Below are 24,706 nucleotides of genomic sequence, written 5' to 3'. Positions count from 1 at the left end.
CCTCAAAGTACTCCTGATACAGGTCTACAGCGTTATTCTGTCTGATGCAGTGCTCCATCACCTGGAACCAGACCACGTATCAGGACTATCAGGACCACGTATCAGGACAATCAGGACTATCAGGACTATCAGGGCTATCAGGACTGTCAGGACCACGTATCAGGACTATCAGGACCATGTATCAGGACCACGTATCAGGACTATCAGGACAATCAGGACTATCAGGACTATCAGGGCTATCAGGACTATCAGGACCACGTATCAGGACTATCAGGACCACGTATCAGGACTATCAGGACCATGTATCAGGACCACGTATCAGGACTATCAGGACAATCAGGACTATCAGGACTATCAGGGCTATCAGGACTGTCAGGACCACGTATCAGGACTATCAGGACCACGTATCAGGACCACGTATCAGGACTATCAGGAATATCAGGACCATGTATCAGGACCACGTATCAGGACTATCAGGAACACGTATCAGGACTATCAGGACCACGTATCAGGACTATCAGGACCATGTATCAGGACCACGTATCAGGACTATCAGGACTATCAGGAACACGTATCAGGACTATCAGGACAATCAGGACTATCAGGACTATCAGGGCTATCAGGACTGTCAGGACCACGTATCAGGACTATCAGGACCACGTATCAGGACCGCGTATCAGGACTATCAGGAATATCAGGACCATGTATCAGGACCACGTATCAGGACTATCAGGACCACGTATCAGGACTATCAGGAACACGTATCAGGACTATCAGGACCACGTATCAGGACTATCAGGACCACGTATCAGGACTATCAGGAACACGTATCAGGACTATCAGGACCACGTATCAGGACCACGTATCAGGACTATCAGGACTATCAGGGCCACGTATCAGGACTATCAGGACCACGTATCAGGACAATCAGGACCACGTATCAGGACTATCAGGACCACGTATCAGGACTATCAGGACTATCAGGACCACGTATCAGGACTATCAGGACTTTCAGGACCATGTATCAGGACTATCAGGACCACGTATCAGGACTATCAGGACTTTCAGGACCATGTATCAGGACTATCAGGAACACGTATCAGGACTATCAGGACCACGGATCAGGACTATCAGGACCACGTATCAGGACTATCAGGACTATCAGGACCCTACAGGACTGCATGTGGACTAACAGGACTAACAGGACTGTATGTGGACTAACAGGACTGTAAGTGGACTAACAGGACCCGACAGGACTAACAGGATCCTACAGGACTAACAGGACTGTAAGTGGACTAACAGGACCCTACAGGGCTAACAGGACTAACAGGACTAACAGGACCCTATAGGACCATACAGGACCCTACAGGACTAACAGGACCCTACAGGACTGTAAGTGGACTAACAGGACTAACAGGACCCTCCAGGACTGTAAGTAGACTAACAGGACTAACAGGACCCTACACGACTGTAAGTAGACTAACAGGACCCTACAGGGCTGTAAGTAGACTAACAGGACTAACAGGACCCTACAGGACTAAGAAGACCCTACAGGACCCTACAGGACTAACAGGATCCTACAGGACTGTAAGTGGACTAACAGGACTAACAGGACCGTACAGGACTCTAAGTGGACTAACAGCACCAGGTCTTACCCCCCCCAGCTGCAGGAGGCTGTTGACGTAGCTCTCGTCCTTCTCCACCTTCTTCCTGAAGCGGATGGTCTGCTCCATCTCCTGGGGGTTCACGTCCTTGGGCCACCCCCCTTCCACATGGTTTATCCCACAGCTGTCGGACTCAAAGCGCTCAGTGTTCACCTGAAGGGGGACCACAACAGGTCATTAATAAAGAGGACCCCTGTAACCCTGAGTCTGGACCTGAGTCTGGACCCCCTGTAACCCTTTTATATATATATATATATATATATATATATATATATATATATAGACATGTCTCTGTATATATAGTGTAACAGGGACATGTCATATACAGTATATATATATATATAGGCTATATATGACATGTCCCTGTTATATACAGTAGGCTCCTAGTGTAGAGTCGACGAATGGGAGTCGGAGACGGCGTGTGGAGTATGGAACTCCACACTTTATTTCTGGTCCGTGGCGCAACACACACTATATAACAATTATGTCCCGTAATGTTCCACCACAGTAGCCTATGTATATATTGACACACCTGGTGCTCGGACATGTCCCTTGCGGCCTGGAGGCCCTGATCTCGGGGATTCTTCAGCAGAAAGCAGAGGGCCAGGCTCGGGTCCGGAGGGAGGTCCAATATCAGGCTCGCGGGCCGGTCCGAGAGCAGCGGCTGCCGGCCGAACTCACTGCGGAGCCGCGGGTACCCGAGCACGATCTCCATCTCTCAATAACGGACCGAACCAAGACTAAATAACGGACCAAACTCCGACTAAATAACGGATTAATCACTGAATGATGGGGCTGATAACACAGGGATGGATTACCGGGTAAAACCCCGACTAAATGAAGGTAGAACACTGAATAATTACCGGATTAAATGCGTTGTTTTCCCAGTTAAACTACTCAGTAACTCACAGAGCTGTTGTCGAGGTTTGCGGTATCCTAGCAACGAGGCATGTTAACCGTATCCAATCGACATTTGAATAAACTTTATTAAACTCAGCGAACAGAAACACTTTGAAGACGTAGAGCAGTCAGAAGTATACAGGAATTCATTTCTAATTTTAAGGGTTTTATTGTTAATATATAAATGTATATTTTTAATTTGTATTTAATATATATGTATTTACATATCTAAATATTATCTCATTAAAGATATACATATATTTTTACCGTGTTTTTTCTTTCCTGTTATCAGTTGTGTTACTGTGTGCCTTAACCTTTAAAGAGTCCTCTCCTGCTGATGTTCAGGTGTATATCAGTATGTAGTGTCTCTACTTTAAAGAGTCCTCTCCTGCTGATGTTCAGGTGTATATCAGTATGTAGTGTCTCTACTTTAAAGAGTCCTCTCCTGCTGATGTTCAGGTGTATATCAGTATGTAGTGTCTCTACTTTAAAGAGTCCTCTCCTGCTGATGTTCAGGTGTATATCAGTATGTAGTGTCTCTACTTTAAAGAGTCCTCTCCTGCTGATGTTCAGGTGTATATCAGTATGTAGTGTCTCTGCTTTAAAGAGTCCTCTCCTGCTGATGATCAGGTGTATATCAGTATGTGGTGTCTCTACTTTAAAGAGTCCTCTCCTGCTGATGTTCAGGAGTATATCAGTATGTAGTGTCTCTACTTTAAAGAGTCCTCTCCTGCTGATGTTCAGGTGTATATCAGTATGTAGTGTCTCTAATTTAAAGAGTCCTAACGGTCTCTGAGGTGTTTCAGAGGTTTTACTGAATCAGACAAACAGAAACAGATGAAGGTAAACTTTATTGTCGGTGCAGTAACATCTGTAACTTCACAAAGAAAACACAAACATGCAGAGAAACAGTTACACAACAACAACAACAATCGCATATTCACAAACATCAGAATAATAACAATAAATATTCAGTCGCACAAGTACCAAAAACTGAAACACATCATAAATACAGGGGGGAAGGGCAGAACTGCACGGTGTACTCTGCACTGTGTACTCTGCACTGTGTACTCTGTGTACTTCCTGTTTGTTTATTAGTTTGACTTTATACAGTGGCTGTTAGCATGATGACACATCTTTATTATTAATATATGTTATTGTTTATTGTTTACCTGGGGGATTAAGTAACGGTCAGTGTGGATCAATATCACACCAGTTTAAACATTATTACCTAACCCTGCTCTCTGGGTTAGCCTAGCATTAGATTAGCCTGTCAGCAGCTAACTATAGCTACCAGCACTAGTCACATGACCCTCGTCATTCTCACGGTTCCGATCAACAGAACAAAGGGGGACCTTTTAAAGAGTTGCACAGGCCAGGAGTCCAACAGCTTCCTGTCAGGACACAGTTTACAGTCGTACCAACGAGCAGGAAGCGAGGAGTTTCTTAAGCGACGGACCAGGAGAGTTTTATCATCGCACCGACATCTCTGAGAGCTACCGTCAATCCAGCTAACATGCTAACAGGTGTAGCTCTAGTCCAGGTTAAAGTTAGCCTGCCGGCTGTTCAAAGTCCACGCAAACAGTAAGCATGTTGGCTAGTTGCAGTTCAGTCATAGTGTTAGCATGTTAGCTGTAAATTAGCATGTGATGAAGCCAGGTACCATATTGGCATTCAGCACGTCAGCTGTTGGTAGAACATCAGTTAGCACGTTAGCTCTTAGTTAGCATGTTAGCTGTTGGTAGGACATCAGTTAGCCGTTAGCAGAGTAGCAGCAACTCATCGTCACTGCTCTCCGTCTTCCCCCCCCGGCAGGCGTCAGGGATCAGGGCGGTGTGCACAATCCCACAGTGTTCACAAGGCCCGACGTTACCACGGTGATGGTGGGGGGCGTGGCTTGTGCTGTAGGAGGGGTGTGGCTCCAGGAGCGGCTGCCTTACGTCCAATGAGGAGGAGGAGGAGGCAGAGTCAGAGTCTGAGACGGGGATCAGCAGCTCCACGTCTTCTTCTTCTTCTCTGTTTCGCTGCTCGCCGGCCTCGGCTCCGCCCCTTCCTGTCTCCAGCTGGCGCAGAGGACTGTGATTGGTCCAGTCCTGCGGGCCGGTCCTCAGACGGCGGGCGAGGCGGCTCAGGTTCTGGGCCAATCGCTGCAGGGCGGAGGGGGGCGGGGCCTCCGGGGCGTCGCCGTGACACTCGGGATCAGGACTGGAGGTTACCGCGGCGAGGGGGCTGGAAGGGGGCGGGGCCTCCCGGGTCCGGGCACAGACCGGCGTCAGGGTGACTGGGGGCAAAGACGTCGTCACGGAAACCACGGCCTCCACACCAGCTGATGGCGGGGTCTTCTGAGGGAGGGGGGCCACGGGACCACCCGCCGCCCCGCGCTCCCTCCCTCCCCCTCCTTCCCTCCCCCCCCCTCGCTCACCCTCCCTCGCCCCCCCTCGCTCGCCCTCCGTCTCGGGGTCAGAGTCGGGGCTCAGCAGGTCGGAGCTGTTGGAGCTGCCTCCGTCCTCCAGGTCAGCCGAAACCAGCGCCAGAGATCCGGAGCGCCGGGACCGCGGGAAGGTGAACAGGCGGCGCCACAGGTTGCTATGGCGACCGGAGGAGGGCAGCCTCAGGGAGGTGAAGCCCAGCTGAGAGCGGACCGCCAGCCGCAAGTTCTCCAGAACCGACGCCTGAAACAGAGAGGACCGTTAGTCTTTAGAACCTCTTAGAACCTCACATCATAAGCTGGGATCAGTACCTGGTTCCCAGAGCACACTGGGAAGTCCTCCACCGGCGGGATCAGACCCTGGGCTATCAGCTGACCGTAAGAGGGCGGGGCCTCCCTCCTCAGGAGCTCCGCCTCCACCCTGGACAGCTGCGTCTCGAAGGACCTGCAACGACCAATCACAAGGCTCAGGTCCCCTAACGACGCATCACAAGGCTCAGGTCCCCTAACGACCAATCACAAGGCTCAGGTCCCCTAACGACAAGTAATAATAATAATAAATTGTATTTATAAAGGCGCCTTTCAAGGCTATCAAGGTAGCCGTACAAGGTACACAACACAAAACAAAAGTCCAAAACACACAACAATATAATCAATCAATAAAAGCAGAGGACGCGTGATGTGATCAGGGAGGATGTGCCAGTGTGAAGAGACGTGATTTGAAAAGAGTCAGTATTCCGGATGTCAGGTGGGAGGGAGTTCAGAGGTCACACGGCTGGCAGCGATCAATCAGAGGTAGGTGTAGATCTCACCTGCGTTCGAACATGCGCAGCGAGTAGAGTTTGCAGGTACAGCCGAGCGCGATGACGAGCAGCAGACCGCAGATCAGACTCCCGATGACAGCAGCAGTGATCACTCTGGTGGGAACGATCACTGGACAGCTCTCCTCATCGCTGCCGTCGCCACAGTCGTCCTGCGCATCGCACACCCACGACTCAAACACACAGCGGTTATTCTGCAGACAATAAATCAAACACAGAGAAGATAATCACCCCGCTCGATTCCACACAAATACAAATATAATGCTCCATTAACATCTCTCAGGGACTCATTTTACACTCAGTCAGGCTAACATGTTAACAGCTGCATTACCTTGCAGTGGAAGTTCCCGGGCTGGCAGAAGAAGCAGTTCTTCTCGTCGGATCCATTGGGGCAGCGGTTCTGGTAGTTGCAGCGGTCCGATCGAGGGTAACACGCGCCGTTTCTGGAGCAGGGGAATTCATCCTCCTGACAAGAAGAACAGTTCAGCTCGTCCCGTCCGTTCGGACAGTGCCAGTAACCGTCACAGCGCTGCTGCTCAGTGTAGCATCCCCAGTTCCCCCCGCAGGGAACCTCCCAGGGCAGGCAGAACCCGTCCACCTTAAACACAGAGAGAGGGGTTCATCAGCGACAGTCCACCTTAAACACAGAGGGGTTCATCAGAGACAGTCCACCTTAAATACAGAGAGAGGGGTTCATCAGCGACAGTCCACCTTAAACACAGGGGTTCATCAGAGACAGTCCACCTTAAATACAGAGAGAGGGGTTCATCAGCGACAGTCCACCTTAAACACAGAGGGGTTCATCAGAGACAGTCCACCTTAAATACAGAGAGAGGGGTTCATCAGCGACAGTCCACCTTAAACACAGAGGGGTTCATCAGCGACAGTCCACCTTAAATACGGAGAGAGGGGTTCATCAGCGACAGTCCACCTTAAACACAGTGGGGTTCATCAGAGACAGTCCACCTTAAACACAGTGGGGTTCATCAGAGACAGTCCACCTTAAACACAGAGGGGTTCATCAGAGACAGTCCACCTTAAATACAGAGAGAGGGGTTCATCAGCGACAGTCCACCTTAAACACAGAGGGGTTCATCAGAGACAGTCCACCTTAAACACAGTGGGGTTCATCAGAGACAGTCCACCTTAAATACACAGAGGGGTTCATCAGAGACAGTGCACCTTAAATATACTGTGGTAAAGGGACTCCCCTGGCAGGTGGGAAAGGGACTCCCCTGGCAGGTGGGAAAGGGACTCCCCTGACAGGTGGGAAAGGGACTCACCTGGCAGGTGGGAAAGGGACTCCCCTGGCAGGTGGGAAAGGGACTCCCCTGGCAGGTGGGAAAGGGACTCCCCTGGCAGGTGGGAAAGGGACTCCCCTGGCAGGTGGGAAAGGGACTCCCCTGGCAGGTGGGAAAGGGACTCCCCTGGCAGGTAAAGAGACTGACCTGGCAGGTGGGAAAGGGACTCCCCTGGCAGGTGGGAAAGGGACTCCCCTGGCAGGTGGGAAAGGGACTCCCCTGGCAGGTGGGAAAGGGACTCCCCTGGCAGGTGGGAAAGGGACTCACCTGGCAGGTGGGAAAGGGACTCCCCTGGCAGGTGGGAAAGGGACTGACCTGGCAGGTGGGAAAGGGACTCACCTGGCAGGGAAAGGGACTCCCCTGGCAGGTGGGAAAGGGACTCACCTGACAGGTGGGAAAGGGACTCACCTGGCAGGGAAAGGGACTCCCCTGGCAGGTGGTAAAGGGACTCCCCTGGCAGGTGGGAAAGGGACTCCCCTGGCAGGTGGTAAAGGGACTCCCCTGGCAGGTGGGAAAGGGACTGACCTGGCAGGTGGGAAAGGGACTCACCTGGCAGGGAAAGGGACTCCCCTGGCAGGTGGGAAAGGGACTCACCTGACAGGTGGGAAAGGGACTCACCTGGCAGGTGGGAAAGGGACTCCCCTGACAGGTGGGAAAGGGACTCCCCTGACAGGTGGGAAAGGGACTCCCCTGGCAGGTGGGAAAGGGACTCACCTGGCAGGTGGGAAAGGGACTCCCCTGACAGGTGGGAAAGGGACTCCCCTGGCAGGTGGGAAAGGGACTCCCCTGGCAGGTGGGAAAGGGACTCACCTGGTAGGTAGCGTTGAAGCCTCTGGCGGCGTTGATCTTGTCGGCGTAGAAGTGGATGCGCAGCTGTCCGGAGGAGGAAACCACGGCGACCGGCGCCCGGGAGTCGAAGGCGGTCAGAACGCGCAGCAGGCGGCGAGGGTTCTCCTCCAGACCGTCGTACACCTTCACGTAATCTCCGTACCCGGTCCCGTCCAGCTTAAAGTCCGTGAACCTCAGGACCACCTGGGGGGGAGAGGTGAATGAGGGGGTAAGTGAGGGTCCTCTAACGGCGTGCGTTGAAGCTTGCCGGCGGGCGTTGAAGCTTGCCGGCGGGCGTGTCTGAAACTGACGCTTCTGCCGAGGCTTCAAAAAATGAACATTGCTCAACCTTTGCAGCGAGCCGCACCAGCAGAGCTCCGCTTCCCACAATGCAGTTCGGCGAAAAATGACGTCACCCCATTCAAAGTGAATGATGAAGCTTTCAACGCACGCCGCTGTGTGGACGGGCCGTCAGGGTCCTTTAACGGGTGAGGTTCAGGGGGTGAGTGATGGTCTAACCTTGTATGGGTCAACGGTGAGTAAGGTATCATCTTGCGGGGGGTGAGTGTGAGGAATGTCTCACCTTGCGGGGGGTGAGGAATGTCTCCCCTTGCGGGGGTTAAGGGGTGAGTTAGGGTGAGTAAGGTCTCACCTTACGGGGGGTAAGGGTGAGTAAGTGTGAGGAATGTCTCACCTTGCGGGGGTTAACCCAGGGCTCGGCATTAAGGACTGCCCGATGGCCCGGGGCCATCTAGTATTTAGCTCGGGCCATGAAGCCTCACCTGCTGGTTGCCCGATCGGGCAATCTATTATGCCAGTATCATGCAGCTCGTGGATCCAGTAATGAGTGACCCGACAGTAAAACTAAACATATCTATAACTAGTTACGGTAGTTTGAGAGGTCATTAAAATAGCTCCGTCTGATATTCTAACCTGGAGTTTGTGTTTTGTCCGCTCACCGCTGCATGTGATCATGCAGAGCTGCGTATCGACTCGTCAGCAGCAGCTGATCTCTCTCTCCCGTCAGATTAGACTTCACTCTTGTTTATGTCCATATCGATCAGATCTAGCTAGTTCTAGCTAATGATAGGACTACCTGCTTATTAAAATACACCTAAACAATAAGTGTCGCTATGCAACCGGGTGAGGCCACAAAGTATAGCGCAGCATTATGCATTTGTTTACATGCCCACCGGAACCCCGAGGCATTACCAACAGATCAACGCACAATCAACCCATACAGCACATCTCTTTCTCCACATTACGTGTTAGACATTAGAATTGACTACTCTTGTCTGTCACATAAGTGGCCCAACTGAAGCGGTATTGCGCTAAAGGGAAATTATTTTGACCGGAGAGATTTAGATTTGCCGGCTAACGGGAACTCTGACGTCACCATGTTGTGTGCTTCGCGGATGCGCTCGGCTCCTCTCGACTGCTGCTCGGGTCTGCTCGGTCAGCTTCCGGATGAGGAGGCATTCGTTCGACCAACTTACAGCAGATAACATTACAAACATTTTGAACAGGGGCCATAATAGTGTAAATAATGTTTGTTTTGGCAGTTACAACTGAATGTAATGTTTTCTACTTTTTTACATCTGGGAAGGCATTTGCCTTCATCAGATGGAAAGTGTCTTCACCAACAACTTAAGTATTTCTTATAGCTATGCAGGGCATGCAAGAGAGCAAACACAAACAAGAACAAACAAGTGAAATGAAGAATAAAATTGAAATTGTAGAATATAATATTGTGCTGGTTCATCTTCTAATTCAGTCTATAGAATGCACCAGACAGCATCTAAGACCTGCTAACATCTAAATGTTCTAGGGGGAGGCCCCCCAAACCCTTCGTGCCATTTCGTCCGCGCGCATTTTTCAGGGCAATCTGTATTGGGCTCAGGGCCATCTGTAAATTAGCTTAGATGGCCCACAGGGCCATCTCCCAAAATCCTTAATGTCATGCACTGTAACCTGTTTAGCCCTGAGCCTGTTTTTCAGGTTTCAGGCTCGAAAATGGCATTCCCAGAACAAATGACCATATCTTCTAAAGGGGTAAATTAATAATGTTTTTTCTCAAAGTAAGGATAAACCTTTGAGTTGGATGTAGAAGAGTCAGAATCAATATAGATGTTTTTATTTTAAAGTAAATTCAGATTGAACATAGTAAAAATGTAAATTATAGTTTCCGTCCAAAAATAAACCATGACTTATAGTGAAAACCACCCTTGGATGATGGTAAGGTAGACTAAAAGCTTTAGGAATCCAAACTACAACATATAATAAGTACCCTGTATCAAGATTGATGCAAAACAAGTGACATTTGACCTTTTAGAGAGATTTAGCAAAAAAAAAAACACTTCCGGGGTCATTTGGGTGGATTTTCCATTTCTCTGGAACCCATTGGTCGATTTGATGATTGACATCTCTTTTTAACCGCTAGAGCCAATGGAATCGAGGCGAAGTTCCAAAAATCGATCTTAACATTACCCATCGGTGAATAGAGTGATGCGCAGCCAGGATGCCCAAAACCGGAAGCTCTCATAATAGCTATATATGAAAACTCAGTTTTTGCCATAAATATGACGATGGATTATCAAGAATCATTTCAAAGTGACACAGACACATTGGATTAACCTTCAGCAGCGTTTATATATTTTTTAATGCCATTGAACACAACTTTTGATCAGAATAACAGCTAAGGCAAGACAATGTCCCGTTTTTGCTCCGTAAAGCTCTGTGTTGTGATGTCTGTGTTGCTTCCCCTGCCGCGAGTTCTGATCGCTCAGTGATTATACTTATACCCCTGGAATCTGTTGAATCTCAGCTTGCTAATCGATATCTTGTTTGTGCAGATCCGATATGTAATAAGGGTATTTATACTTAGAGTACTGCCCTAAAAAAAAAAATGCTAACACACTTAGCAAAGTGTGTTAGCATTTTTTCGCTCAGGACTCATTTAGACGCTTCTTGTGAGACTTGTGTTTTGTTTCGGTAAAAATGGTTCGTATCGTCAGGTAGCTGAGTTGCTTCCCGTTAAATGGGTATGACACATTAATAGGTTTTTAAATGTTAAAAAGCCCTGAGACACAGTTTCGTGAAAACCCCCGGGCGGGGGCCTCCAGGTTGAACAGGTTAAGGGGTGAGTCAGGGTGGGGAGGGTCTCACCTTGCGGGGGTCCCCCGTGTCGATGGTCCAGGAGCAGTTGCTGCCAGGTGGATAGAAGTCGGGGTAGTTGGGGGAGCTGAAGGAACCGTAGAAGTTCCTGAGTCTCTCTCCACAGGACGGAACCTCACAGTCTATCTCGTCCCCCAGGTCCTACACACACACACACACACACACACACACACACACACACACACACACACACACACACACACACACACACACACACACACACACACACACACACACACACACACACACACACACACACACACACACACACACACACACACACACACACACACACACACACACACACACACACACACACACACACACAATGTAATAGTGTCAACAGTTGTGTGTCATAGTGTCCAAAGTAGAGATGTTAAGATTCACCGATTTGCATCGGTGCACCGGCATAAACGTTCAAGATGCGAGTGCACCGGTTGAGAGAGTGCACCGGTTGAAAGAGAGCACCGGTTGAGAGTGCACCGGTTGAAAGAGTGCACCGGTTGAAAGAGAGCACCGGTTGAAAGAGAGCACCGGTTGAGAGAGTGCACCGGTTGAGAGAGTGCACCGGTTGAGAGAGTGCACCGGTTGAGAGTGCACCGGTTGAGAGAAAGCACCGGTTGAGAGAGAGCACCGGTTGAAAGAGTGCACCGGTTGAAAGAGAGCACCGGTTGAAAGAGAGCACCGGTTGAGAGAGTGCACCGGTTGAGAGAGTGCACCGGTTGAGAGAGTGCACCGGTTGAGAGTGCACCGGTTGAGAGAAAGCACCGGTTGAGAGAGTGCACCGGTTGAGAGAGTGCACCGGTTGAGAGAGCACCGGTTGAGAGAGTGCACCGGTTGAGAGTGCACCGGTTGAGAGTGCACCGGTTGAGAGAAAGCACAGGGTTAGGGTTAGGGTTAGCCCTAACCCTAACCCTAACCCTAACCCTGAGAGAGTGCACCGGTTGAGAGTGCACCGGTTGAGAGAAAGCACCGGTTGAGAGAGAGCACCGGTTGAGAGAGTGCACCGGTTGAGAGTGCACCGGTTGAGAGAGTGCACCGGTTGAGAGTGCACCGGTTGAGAGTGCACCGGTTGAGAGAGTGCACCGGTTGAGAGAGTGCACCGGTTGAGAGAGTGCACCGGTTGAAAGAGTGCACCGGTTGAGAGAGTGCACCGGTTGAGAGAGAGCACCGGTTGAAAGAGTGCACCGGTTGAGAGAGTGCACCGGTTGAGAGTGCACCGGTTGAGAGTGCACCGGTTGAGAGAGTGCACCGGTTGAGAGAGTGCACCGGTTGAGAGAGTGCACCGGTTGAAAGAGTGCACCGGTTGAGAGAGTGCGCACCGGTTGAGAGAGTGCACCGGTTGAGAGAGTGCACCGGTTGAGAGAGAGCACCGGTTGAAAGAGTGCACCGGTTGAAAGAGTGCACCGGTTGAAAGAGTGCACCGGTTGAGAGAGTGCACCGGTTGAGAGAGTGCACCGGTTGAAAGAGTGCACATCGGCTACAGTTTGGGTTGAACCGGGTTGAACTTGCGATGCATCGATTGCGTAGCGTCTTTGCATCGGTAAAAAAACGATCCATTCATATAAAATCCCCTCATCTTGTCAACGCTCAGCAGAGACGATCTTTGATATTTGCTTCGCTCTACGGAGAACGAGAGTCTCAGTTATCAACACACACGGAAGTTGAGGAGAAAGAGAAACACAGCGCACCGAAAAATACATACAAATCAAACGTTTGGCAACACTTCGGATTGTTCAAGAAAGACGGTGTCATAGTCCTTTATGCTATATAGTTGACCGCAGGTCATGGAGAGTAATAAGGTATCCGTAGACCTTTGTATGAGGTATCTTTATTACAGGTCTACAGCCATGATACATAGATCCGTCCTAGATGCGGACTTGCATACACACAGTATCACTCCGCAGCCGCACCCCATCAGTAACGTCCTGATGGTATATGTGCGCGGCACTATTACTACAGACGGTCAACTTGAAAAATCGCTCGCAAATTGTTAACGATGCCGAGCCGCTTTAAAGTACACAAGTAGTTCGAGGAACTTAGCGACGCACATAAAGAGGCGACGTGGGGTCTGCGGCTGAAAAGAGAAACCTGAAAGTGAGACATATGAGTTAAATCACTCAGGGAGGTGTTCTGTCAGAGAGAGGTGTTTAGCTTACAGCAGCCTGTGACGGACAATAATAATTTAAATGTCTTCCTCACTGTGAGCAGTTATGAAATACCTGTTTGTGAAAGGTTCTTTGTTTTATTGTTCAGATAGAAACCACTGCTTTCTGCTCAGTGGTGAGTTAGCCTCTGAGTGTTAAGCACATCAGGCTGGCAGCTGTATGGGCATTGCTCTATGGTAGCTGTTATTTGCACATTGTTAATCATGAGCAATGCATCCTTACATTGTTTAACTGTGAGGTGTTATAACATTGTACTCTGGAGAGCTTTTAAAGGTAAATAAATAAACGGCATGATGGGATGTGCAGTACCAAATATGTAAACCTCTATGTGTAATATGTGACCTCGAAGCAGGCCGCTGTGTCTGTAAATGCTTTGGCTAAACTTGGTGTATGACTGTGTTGTGATTGTGTGTTTTTTTTTAATTGTTTGTAACTGTAAAACTGTCTGAAACTGTGCTGTTACCATTCTTGGGCCAGGACTCTCTTGAAAAAGAGATTTTTAATCTCAATGAGACCTATCCTGGTTAAATAAAGGTTAAATAAATAAAATAAATAAATAAGTAAAGCACTTTTTTGTTAATGTATGATTTGCTGCATATAAGGAATAAAACAAAAATCCTCTGTCGTACCAAATTGAAGTATCATTATTTTGCATCGTATCGCCCCGAATCGCATAATGTTGAATCAAATCGTATCAAACTGTATCGCAACAGGGGGGAATCGTATCGTATCGCATCGCCTGGTGTTTCAAATTTATCGTTAATGTATTGTATTGTGGCAACGTATCGAGATGCGCATCCCTAGTCCACAGGTGTGTGTCATAGTGTCTACGGTGTCATAGTGTGTACAGGTCTGTGTCAGTGTTGTGTGTCATAGTGTCCACAGGTGTGTGTGTCAGTGTTGTGTGTCATAGTGTCCACAGGTGTGTGTGTCATAGTGTCTACAGGTGTGTGTGTCATAGTGTCCACAGGTGTGTGTGTCAGTGTTGTGTGTCATAGTGTCCACAGGTGTGTGTGTCATAGTGTCCACAGGTGTGTGTGTCATAGTGTCTACAGGTGTGTGTGTCATAGTGTCCACAGGTGTGTGTGTCATAGTGTCTACAGGTGTGTGTGTGTCATAGTGTCTACAGGTGTGTGTGTCATAGTGTCTACAGGTGTGTGTGTGTCATAGTGTCTACAGGTGTGTGTGTCATAGTGTCTACAGGTGTGTGTGTCATAGTGTCTACAGGTGTGTCATAGTGTCTACAGGTGTGTCATAGTGTCTACAGGTGTGTGTGTCATAGTGTCTACAGGTGTGTGTGTCAAAGTGTCGACAGGTGTGTCATAGTGTCTACAGGTGTGTGTGTCATAGTGTCTACAGGTGTGTCAAAGTGTCGACAGGTGTGTCATAGTGTCTACAGGTGTGTGTGTCATTGTGTCTACAGGTGTGTCATAGTGTCTACAGGTGTGTGTGTCATAGTGTCTACAGGTGTGTGTGTCATTGTGTCTACAGGTGTGTCATAGTGTCTACAGGTGTGTCATTGTGTCTACAGGTGTGTCATAGTGTCTACAGGTGTGTGTGTCAAAGTGTCTACAGGTGTGTCATAGTGTCTACAGGTGTGTGTGTCAAAGTGTCTACAGGTGTGTGTGTCATAGTGTCTACAGGTGTGTCATAGTGTCTACAGGTGTGTGTGTCATAGTGTCTACAGGTGTGTGTGTCATTGTGTCTACAGGTGTGTGTGTCATAGTGTCTACAGGTGTGTCATAGTGTCTACAGGTGTGTGTGTCATTGTGTCTACAGGTGTGTGTGTCATTGTGTCTAAGGGTGTGTGTGTCAAAGTGTCGACAGGTGTGTCATAGTGTCTACAGGTGTGTGTGTCATTGTGTCTACAGGTGTGTCATAGTGTCTACAGGTGTGTGTGTCATAGTGTCTACAGGTGTGTGTGTGTCATAGTGTCTACAGGTGTGTGTGTCATTGTGTCTACAGGTGTGTCATAGTGTCTACAGGTGTGTGTGTCATAGTGTCTACAGGTGTGTGTGTCAAAGTGTCTACAGGTGTGTCATAGTGTCTACAGGTGTGTGTGTCATAGTGTCTACAGGTGTGTGTGTCAAAGTGTCGACAGGTGTGTCATAGAGTCTACAGGTGTGTGTGTCATAGTGTCTACAGGTGTGTGTGTCATTGTGTCTACAGGTGTGTGTGTCATTGTGTCTACAGGTGTGTCATTGTGTCTACAGGTGTGTGTGTCATTGTGTCGACAGGTGTGTGTGTCATAGTGTCTACAGGTGTGTGTGTCATAGTGTCTACAGGTGTGTCATAGTGTCTACAGGTGTGTGTGTCATAGTGTCTACAGGTGTGTGTGTCATAGTGTCTACAGGTGTGTCATAGTGTCTACAGGTGTGTGTGTCAAAGTGTCTACAGGTGTGTGTGTCATAGTGTCTACAGGTGTGTGTGTCATAGTGTCTACAGGTGTGTCATAGTGTCTACAGGTGTGTGTGTCATAGTGTCTACAGGTGTGTCATAGTGTCTACAGGTGTGTGTGTCAAAGTGTCTACAGGTGTGTGTGTCATAGTGTCTACAGGTGTGTCATAGTGTCTACAGGTGTGTGTGTCAAAGTGTCTACAGGTGTGTGTGTCATAGTGTCTACAGGTGTGTGTGTCATATTGTCTACAGGTGTGTGTGTCATAGTGTCTACAGGTGTGTCATAGTGTCTACAGGTGTGTGTGTCATAGTGTCTACAGGTGTGTGTGTCAAAGTGTCTACAGGTGTGTGTGTCATAGTGTCTACAGGTGTGTGTGTCATAGTGTCTACAGGTGTGTGTGTCATAGTGTCTACAGGTGTGTGTGTCAAAGTGTCTACAGGTGTGTGTGTCAAAGTGTCTACAGGTGTGTGTGTCATAGTGTCTACAGGTGTGTGTGTCATAGTGTCTACAGGTGTGTGTGTCATAGTGTCTACAGGTGTGTGTGTCATAGTGTCTACAGGTGTGTGTGTCATAGTGTCTACAGGTGTGTGTGTCATAGTGTCTACAGGTGTGTGTGTCATAGTGTCTACAGGTGTGTGTGTCATAGTGTCTACAGGTGGGGCTACCTGGCAGTCGATGGTTCCGTCGCAGCGCAGGCTGTGGGGCAGGCAGGTGTAGATGCGGGTGTACCTGGACAGGCAGGGGAACTGGTGCAGGCCGCAGGGGGTGAAGGAGAGGGGGGAGTCGAGGCACAGCTCCTCGTCGGAGTTGTCTCCACATTCATCCATCGAGTTACAGCGCCACCAGTCAGGGACACACTTCCCATTAGAGCAGTGGAACTGGTCCACATCACATCCTGGTGCCGAGAGGGAACCTGAGGGGAATTCAACATCTATAAACCAGATCTCATATAATCCAGATCTCATATAAACCAGATCTCATATAATCCAGATCTCATATAAACCAGATCTCATATAAACCCACATATAAACCAGATCTCATATAAACCCACATATAAACCAGATCTCATATAAACCCACATATAAACCAGATCTCATATAAACCCACATATAATCCAGATCTCATATAAACCAGATCTCATATAAACCCACATATAATCCAGATCTCATATAAACCAGATCTCATATAAACCAGATCTCATATAATCCAGATCTCATATAAACCAGATCTCATATAATCCAGATCTCATATAAACCAGATCTCATATAATCCAGATCTCATATAAACCAGATCTCATATAATCCAGATCTCATATAAACCTGATCTCATATAATCCAGATCTCATATAAACCAGATCTCATATAAACCCACATATAAACCAGATCTCATATAAACCAGATCTCATATAATCCAGATCTCATATAAACCAGATCTCATATAAACCCACATATAAACCAGATCTCATATAAACCAATATATAATCCAGATCTCTTATAAACCCACATATAAATCAGATCTAATATAAACCAGATCTCATATAAACCCACATATAAACCAGATCTCATATAATCCAGATCTCATATAAACCCACATATAAACCAGATCTAATATAAACCAGATCTCATATAAACCCACATATAATCCAGATCTCATATAAACCAGATCTCATATAAACCCACATATAATCCAGATCTCATATAAACCAGATCTCATATAAACCCACATATAAATCAGATCTAATATAAACCAGATCTCATATAAACCCACATATAATCCAGATCTCATATAAACCAGATCTCATATAAACCCATATATAAACCAGATCTCATATAAACCAGATCTCATATAATCCAGATCTCATATAAACCAGATCTCATATAAACCCACATATAAACCAGATCTAATATAAACCAGATCTCATATAAACCCACATATAAACCAGATCTCATATAAACCCACATATAAACCAGATCTAATATAAACCAGATCTCATATAAACCCACATATAAACCAGATCTCATATAAACCAGATCTCATATAAACCCACATATAATCCAGATCTCATATAAACCAGATCTCATATAAACCCACATATAATCCAGATCTCATATAATCCAGATCTCATATAAACCCATATATAAACCAGATCTCATATAAACCCACATATAAACCAGATCTCATATAATCCAGATCTCATATAAACCCATATATAAACCAGATCTCATATAAACCCACATATAAACCAGATCTCATATAAACCAGATCTCATATAAACCCACATATAATCCAGATCTCATATAAACCAGATCTCATATAAACCCACATATAATCCAGATCTCATATAAACCAGATCTCATATAAACCCACATATAAACCAGATCTCATATAATCCAGATCTCATATAAACCCATATATAAACCAGATCTCATATAAACCCACATATAAACCAGATCTCATATAAACCAGATCTCATATAATCCAGATCTCATATAAATCCACATATAAACCAGATCTCATATAAACCAGATCTCATATAATCCAGATCTCATATAAACCAGATCTCATATAATCCAGATCTCATATAAACCAGGTCTCATATAATCCTGATCTCATATAAACCCGATCTCATATAATCCTGATCTCATATAAACCTGATCTCATATAAACCAGATCTCATATAAACCTGATCTCATATAATCCAGATCTCATATAAACCTGATCTCATATAAACCTGATCTCATATAATCCAGATCTCATATAAACCTGATCTCATATAATCCAGATCTCATATAAACCTGATCTCATATAAACCTGATCTCATATAAACCTGATCTCATATAAACCTGATCTCATATAATCCAGATCTCATATAAACCTGATCTCATATAAACCTGATCTCATATAATCCAGATCTCATATAAACCTGATCTCATATAAACCTGATCTCATATAATCCAGATCTCATATAAACCTGATCTCATATAATCCAGATCTCATATAAACCTGATCTCATATAATCCAAATCTCATATAATCCAGATCTCATATAAACCTGATCTCATATAATCCAGATCTCATATAAACCAGATCTCATATAATCCAGATCTCATATAAACCAGATCTCATATAATCCAGATCTCATATAATCCAGATCTCATATAATCCTGATCTCATATAAACCCACATATAAAACAGATCTCATATAATCCCACATATAATCCAGATCTCATATAATCCAGATCTCATATAATCCTGATCTCATATAAACCCACATATAAAACAGATCTCATATAATCCCACATATAATCCAGATCTCATATAAACCAGATCTCATATAATCCTGATCTCATATAAACCTGATCTCATATAAACCAGATCTCATATAAACCAGATCTCATATAATCCAGATCTCATATAAATCCACATATAAACCAGATCTCATATAAACCAGATCTCATATAATCCAGATCTCATATAAACCAGATCTCATATAATCCAGATCTCATATAAACCAGGTCTCATATAATCCTGATCTCATATAAACCCGATCTCATATAAACCAGATCTCATATAAACCAGATCTCATATAATCCAGATCTCATATAAATCCACATATAAACCAGATCTCATATAAACCAGATCTCATATAATCCAGATCTCATATAAACCAGATCTCATATAATCCAGATCTCATATAAACCAGGTCTCATATAAACCTGATCTCATATAAACCTGATCTCATATAAACCAGATCTCATATAAACCTGATCTCATATAATCCAGATCTCATATAAACCTGATCTCATATAAACCTGATCTCATATAATCCAGATCTCATATAAACCTGATCTCATATAATCCAGATCTCATATAAACCTGATCTCATATAAACCTGATCTCATATAAACCTGATCTCATATAAACCTGATCTCATATAATCCAGATCTCATATAAACCTGATCTCATATAAACCTGATCTCATATAATCCAGATCTCATATAAACCTGATCTCATATAAACCTGATCTCATATAATCCAGATCTCATATAAACCTGATCTCATATAATCCAGATCTCATATAAACCTGATCTCATATAATCCAAATCTCATATAATCCAGATCTCATATAAACCTGATCTCATATAATCCAGATCTCATATAAACCAGATCTCATATAATCCAGATCTCATATAAACCAGATCTCATATAATCCAGATCTCATATAATCCAGATCTCATATAATCCTGATCTCATATAAACCCACATATAAAACAGATCTCATATAATCCCACATATAATCCAGATCTCATATAATCCAGATCTCATATAATCCTGATCTCATATAAACCCACATATAAAACAGATCTCATATAATCCCACATATAATCCAGATCTCATATAAACCAGATCTCATATAATCCTGATCTCATATAAACCTGATCTCATATAATCCAGATCTCATATAATCCTGATCTCATATAAACCCACATATAAAACAGATCTCATATAATCCCACATATAATCCAGATCTCATATAATCCAGATCTCATATAATCCTGATCTCATATAAACCCACATATAAAACAGATCTCATATAATCCCACATATAATCCAGATCTCATATAAACCAGATCTCATATAATCCAGATCTCATATAAACCTGATCTCATATAATCCTGATCTCATATAATCCAGATCTCATATAATCCTGATCTCATATAATCCAGATCTCATATAATCCTGATCTCATATAATCCAGATCTCATATAATCCAGATCCCCTCACCAGTGACGTAGCTCAGTCTGAAGCCCTTCCCAGTGTCAGAGTCTCTGTTGGAGATGAAGTGGATCCAGACCTGGTCCTGGGTTGAGATAAAGGGGGGCGGCAGAGAGGAGCCACAGACCTTCAGACCCTCCAGAGACCTGAAGCTTCCCACCGACAGCCAATCAGACGAACAGCGGTGGGAGGACTGCAGCTCAAAGTCCTGGAAACTACAGAAGAAGAGGAGGATGTTAGGAGGATACCACAGAAGAAGAAGAGGTTAGGAGGATTGCAAGGTTGCGGTCGAATAGTCAAAAAATCAGCTCCTCTCGTCTCTTCCCCTCCTCTGAGTGAAAGGTCATGGGGTTAAGGGATAGTGGATAGGAGAGTTCAAAAGGGCTTAGGAGAAGAGACTGCAGTGCTTTAGAGAATCGAATGCACTTTCACTTTCCAACGTGTTTATGATGCGCCAGGGGACGTCCTGAATGTGCGTCTGCTGCTGCTGTGGGGAAACTATGGAAACTACAGTTTTCTATACAGAGGACTACAACATGGATGTTTAATAAGAAGGAGGGACTCATCTAGAGACTCTGCACCGTGCTCTGATGCTGTTGCTTTATGCTTTATGAACAACAGAGAAACAGATTCTTCATGACCAAAGCTGGAATTGAAATAAAAAAGGAAAGTGAAACTTCTGCTCGTCACCCTCTCCCTCCGGTCCACATTAATACAAATGATCCCAATACGTATGATTGTATGAAAAGATCTTCAAATCAATACAAATGTATTTATTATAAACGTTAGTCCTTAACACCTATCACTGTGTACATCATTCAAACATCTTTTAAAAGCTGAACAAACCCCACACAGCTCAGTGAAATGTTGACTTTATTTGATCATTTCAGTAAAAATTAACGTTCATATTTCTCTTTTTGATTATAATACTGATGAACGTTCAGAACAAAGCACTGTGGCAACTTACCACATACGTTTTAAAAAGCTTAATAAGCACCGTAACTTTCATGATATAATTTCTCCGTCATAATCGGTTGTTTCCGTGAACGGCCGACTGTTGTGTGACGCAAATGCTGCGGCTGCAATGCATTGTGGGGCAGCATTTTCTCCTCTCCTTTCGGTTAGGGAGGTCCAGTGGTTCCTAAGCTAAAGGAGGTGATAAAGGAAGTTTGAAACCTCCTTTCCTTTCATCTAAAGCAGGGGTGCCCAACCTTTTTTGAACCGAGAGCTACTTTTAAAGTTGCCAGTCTGCCGAGATCTACCAGTCCAAATAGAGAGGCGTAGCCATTACTGACAGCCTACTACCAGGTACATACACACTTCTACTTGAATAAAACTGACCTTTGTACGATGAATACTTCATAAAATACTGCAGATCCTTCATCTTACCTCTTTCTAATCTACACACACACAAGTATTTAACTGAAGTTAAGTGAAAATAAATTTCTTTAAAATAGGATGCAAGCAGCACTAGTTTCTAAACCTGAATGATAATAGACTATAATCAATTTAAACAGAACAGATCTGAATGTTTGCATTCTTATACCATTTTGTACAATAATTATAATGAATGAGTTCAAACTAAAACGTACAGCTGATTAATAACGGTATCTAACTTGAGTTTTTATTATATCAAAAACCTGTTGAAATGCTGCTGTTATTTTTACTGTCCCCCAAAAGCTCGTCTGCAGCCTCCAGGAATGCTTCTTTCACAACTTCTCCGACTTCATGTGTTTCTCCAGAACGTGACTGACACGATGAGATGCTATGGCAGCAGCCTTGCTCTTGTTGTTGGGCCTGGTGGAAATGGACTGCTGTGCATTTAGCTGTCCTCTCAGGCCCCTCCCCTTTTGGGAGCGTAGGGCAGAATTAGGAGGGAATTCCGTCTCGTAGCGTTTGTGCACTGTTTTGAAATGCTGCTCCTAAATGACCCTTCTTCGATGAAGCCACGCTCGCACTGCAGATGAGACAGATGGACTTTGAATTGGAATAGATACAAAAATAATCATCCTCCCACTCGGAGTGAACATTATATATTTTGGGCTTTTTTCCTTCTGCCATAATTGCGGTCTTGTGTGTGTGCGGACTGTCCCTCCTGTTGCCACGGACAACGTCAGCTAGCTAGTGCCCACTGCCCACCAGCCACGCCCCGACACATGGGGTCACACCGGCCAATCACAAAGCTTTGATGCGTTCAAGTGCATTATTCTGGCACAGGAAGATTATGTTATAGGCAGGGGTGCACATAACTTTTTTTGTGAGTTACTCAGATGAGCACCAGGAGACAGCGTTTGGTATTCACCCCACACGAAGCGTGGTCCTCCTCAGTGTCTCCTTCACTGTCCTCTATTCACACTTCTTGCATGCTAGATGATGAAGATGATGAAGATGCACCTCCCTGTCTCTTTTGAAGCCTTCGATTTGCTTTCTCCAAAACTTGTTGCCAAAACTGTGAAGTCCATTTCCTGAGGCCAAGTGGAAGGATCAAATACTAAGAAAGGATCACATGACTTGAAGTCATATCTGATTTCAGATGTGGGAAGTTACGAAGTACACTTCTTCAAGTACTGTTCTTAATTACAATTTTGAGATATTAGTACTTGACTTTGATATAATTTGTCTAATTTTCAGAGTGTGCTCAGGGGAGTCTCCCACTGCAGCCAGTTGGCGGAGTTTTGGCACAATTCTGTTGTTCATACCGACGTTAACCCTGTCTGTGCACACAGCGACCAACTCTGTCGTCCGGTGATCTAAGCTTCTGCCTTCTGCAAAGCTTCACAGGTCCGTCGGTTATGTCCTGCGCGGCTCGCCCAGCTCCAGTTCAGTCAGTCACAGAAAGTCCGAAGATTTTTTGCAGGGAGCGAAACGGCAACGTAGCTGCTTAATGTCTTTGTTTTTTTTTACATGTCTCGTAGTTTATTCCATTGACTGTTGACAAGAAACAGGTGTAGACGAAATATTTGTTTTGTTTTGATGTTTTGAGGTACGCAAAGGCGCGTAGTGACACAAGTGACGTTACGCAATTCAGATTTTTGCCGCGCATGCGTACCTGCGTACCAGTTATGTGCACCCCTGGTTATAGGACATTAACAATAAAACAGAATATTGTTGTTCTATTTTTAGACACATCTCGCGATCGACTGGGAATCTCCCCGCGATCGACGGGGGAGATTCCCGACTGGTTGGGCACCCCTGATATAGAGAACAAGCTCTTATCATGGCTGCCACTGAGGGACGTCCGGGTCATTTCACTGCGTTAGGAAGGTTCCTAAGAGAAACTGACTATTCGACCGCAACCAAAGTTTCAAACCTCCGTTCCTATCATCTAGAGCAGTGTTTCTCAAAGTGTGGTGGTCCGCGAGCGCCCCCTAGTGGTCCGTGAGTATATTCGTAAAATTTCACATTTTAAATAAATGTATTTATTTAAGTTTACATGTATCCATGCTGGAAGTAGATGTAGATGTGTTAGGAGTGAGAGAGAGATTCTCATCTAATATGTGCATCCGATGAAGCATTGCATGAAGTCTGTTGCTGATCAGAGGCTGTTGTTGGGGAGACCACGCAGGCCAGCCCGACGGTCACCAAGGTTCATGTTTTAATGGCATTTTTACAAAAAAAAGCCCAGGCGAGCCTAACACGTGAAGAAAGGGCTCAGACCTCAGAGAGCTAAACTTGGGCCTGCGACCATAGTTTAACTGTATTGTGTTTTGAAAATCCACAGCGGAGGTTTGTGTCGTACTACATGCGGTGTGTTTAGCATTTCTCTCAGTAGCCATCGCTCTGACAGTCTGTTGGACATAAACTCCGTAATAAATGTAGTCTACGTTTCATAAGAGGTGGAAAACCTGAGAGCATTTTGAATCTCATGTGAAGGAGATGTAGAATCTGTAGTTGTATTGTTGATTTAATGTGTGAACGATATAGAGAAGTAGGGATGAGTATCGTTAGGATTTTATCGATACCAGTACCGGTACTGCTTATCGGTATCGGTATTTTTCGATACTCTTATCGATACTTTTCAATAATTTGGTTCTCAAAATTATAGACATGAATTCAAGATGTGAAGATTAAACAGTCATTGTATTGTAATTTTCTTGCAGAAATAACTGAATAACTTAAACACTAGCTTCTCAGAAGCAGACACGAATAAATAATAACTTAAAGGGGCGTGGCTCGCCCTGTCATGCTTTTTGGGGTTTTCCCTCAGACAGAGGATGAAAAGAGGCTTTTTTTAACATTTGTAAATCAG

At 45.3% G+C, this 24,706-nt stretch overlaps 2 protein-coding genes across 3 annotated transcripts in view; both read right to left on the bottom strand.

Moving 5' to 3' along the window:
* dnai2b (dynein, axonemal, intermediate chain 2b) overlaps positions 1 to 2,618 on the bottom strand; it is a 20,633-nt gene extending 18,015 nt beyond the window's left edge. Inside the window, exons 1-3 of one of the 2 annotated variants that reach the window (XM_079654985.1) lie at positions 2,197 to 2,618; positions 1,656 to 1,817; positions 1 to 61 (exon numbers count right to left, since the gene is read on the bottom strand). The exon at positions 1 to 61 is cut by the window's left edge and continues 61 nt beyond it. In XM_079654985.1, the coding sequence (XP_079511111.1) occupies positions 1 to 61; positions 1,656 to 1,817; positions 2,197 to 2,379 (406 nt within the window). In that variant the 5' untranslated portion in view covers positions 2,380 to 2,618. The remainder of the gene's footprint in view (positions 62 to 1,655; positions 1,818 to 2,196) is intronic. The other variant, XM_079654984.1, reaches the window with a different exon arrangement.
* A 778-nt stretch (positions 2,619 to 3,396) lies between these two features.
* The window catches only part of lrp12 (low density lipoprotein receptor-related protein 12), a 35,385-nt gene continuing 14,075 nt past the window's right edge, over positions 3,397 to 24,706 (bottom strand). The window contains exons 4-11 of the mRNA XM_079654667.1: positions 20,467 to 20,672; positions 16,348 to 16,595; positions 11,108 to 11,257; positions 7,925 to 8,146; positions 6,145 to 6,411; positions 5,805 to 6,007; positions 5,305 to 5,437; positions 3,397 to 5,236 (exon numbers count right to left, since the gene is read on the bottom strand). Of these exons, the coding sequence (XP_079510793.1) occupies positions 4,325 to 5,236; positions 5,305 to 5,437; positions 5,805 to 6,007; positions 6,145 to 6,411; positions 7,925 to 8,146; positions 11,108 to 11,257; positions 16,348 to 16,595; positions 20,467 to 20,672 (2,341 nt within the window). The 3' untranslated portion in view covers positions 3,397 to 4,324. The remainder of the gene's footprint in view (positions 5,237 to 5,304; positions 5,438 to 5,804; positions 6,008 to 6,144; positions 6,412 to 7,924; positions 8,147 to 11,107; positions 11,258 to 16,347; positions 16,596 to 20,466; positions 20,673 to 24,706) is intronic.

Source organism: Notothenia rossii, assembly GCF_949606895.1.
Source record: "Notothenia rossii genome assembly, chromosome: 10".
In the NCBI taxonomy this organism is placed as follows: Eukaryota; Metazoa; Chordata; class Actinopteri; order Perciformes; family Nototheniidae; genus Notothenia; species Notothenia rossii.
This window is presented reverse-complemented; position numbering and strand designations above follow the sequence as displayed.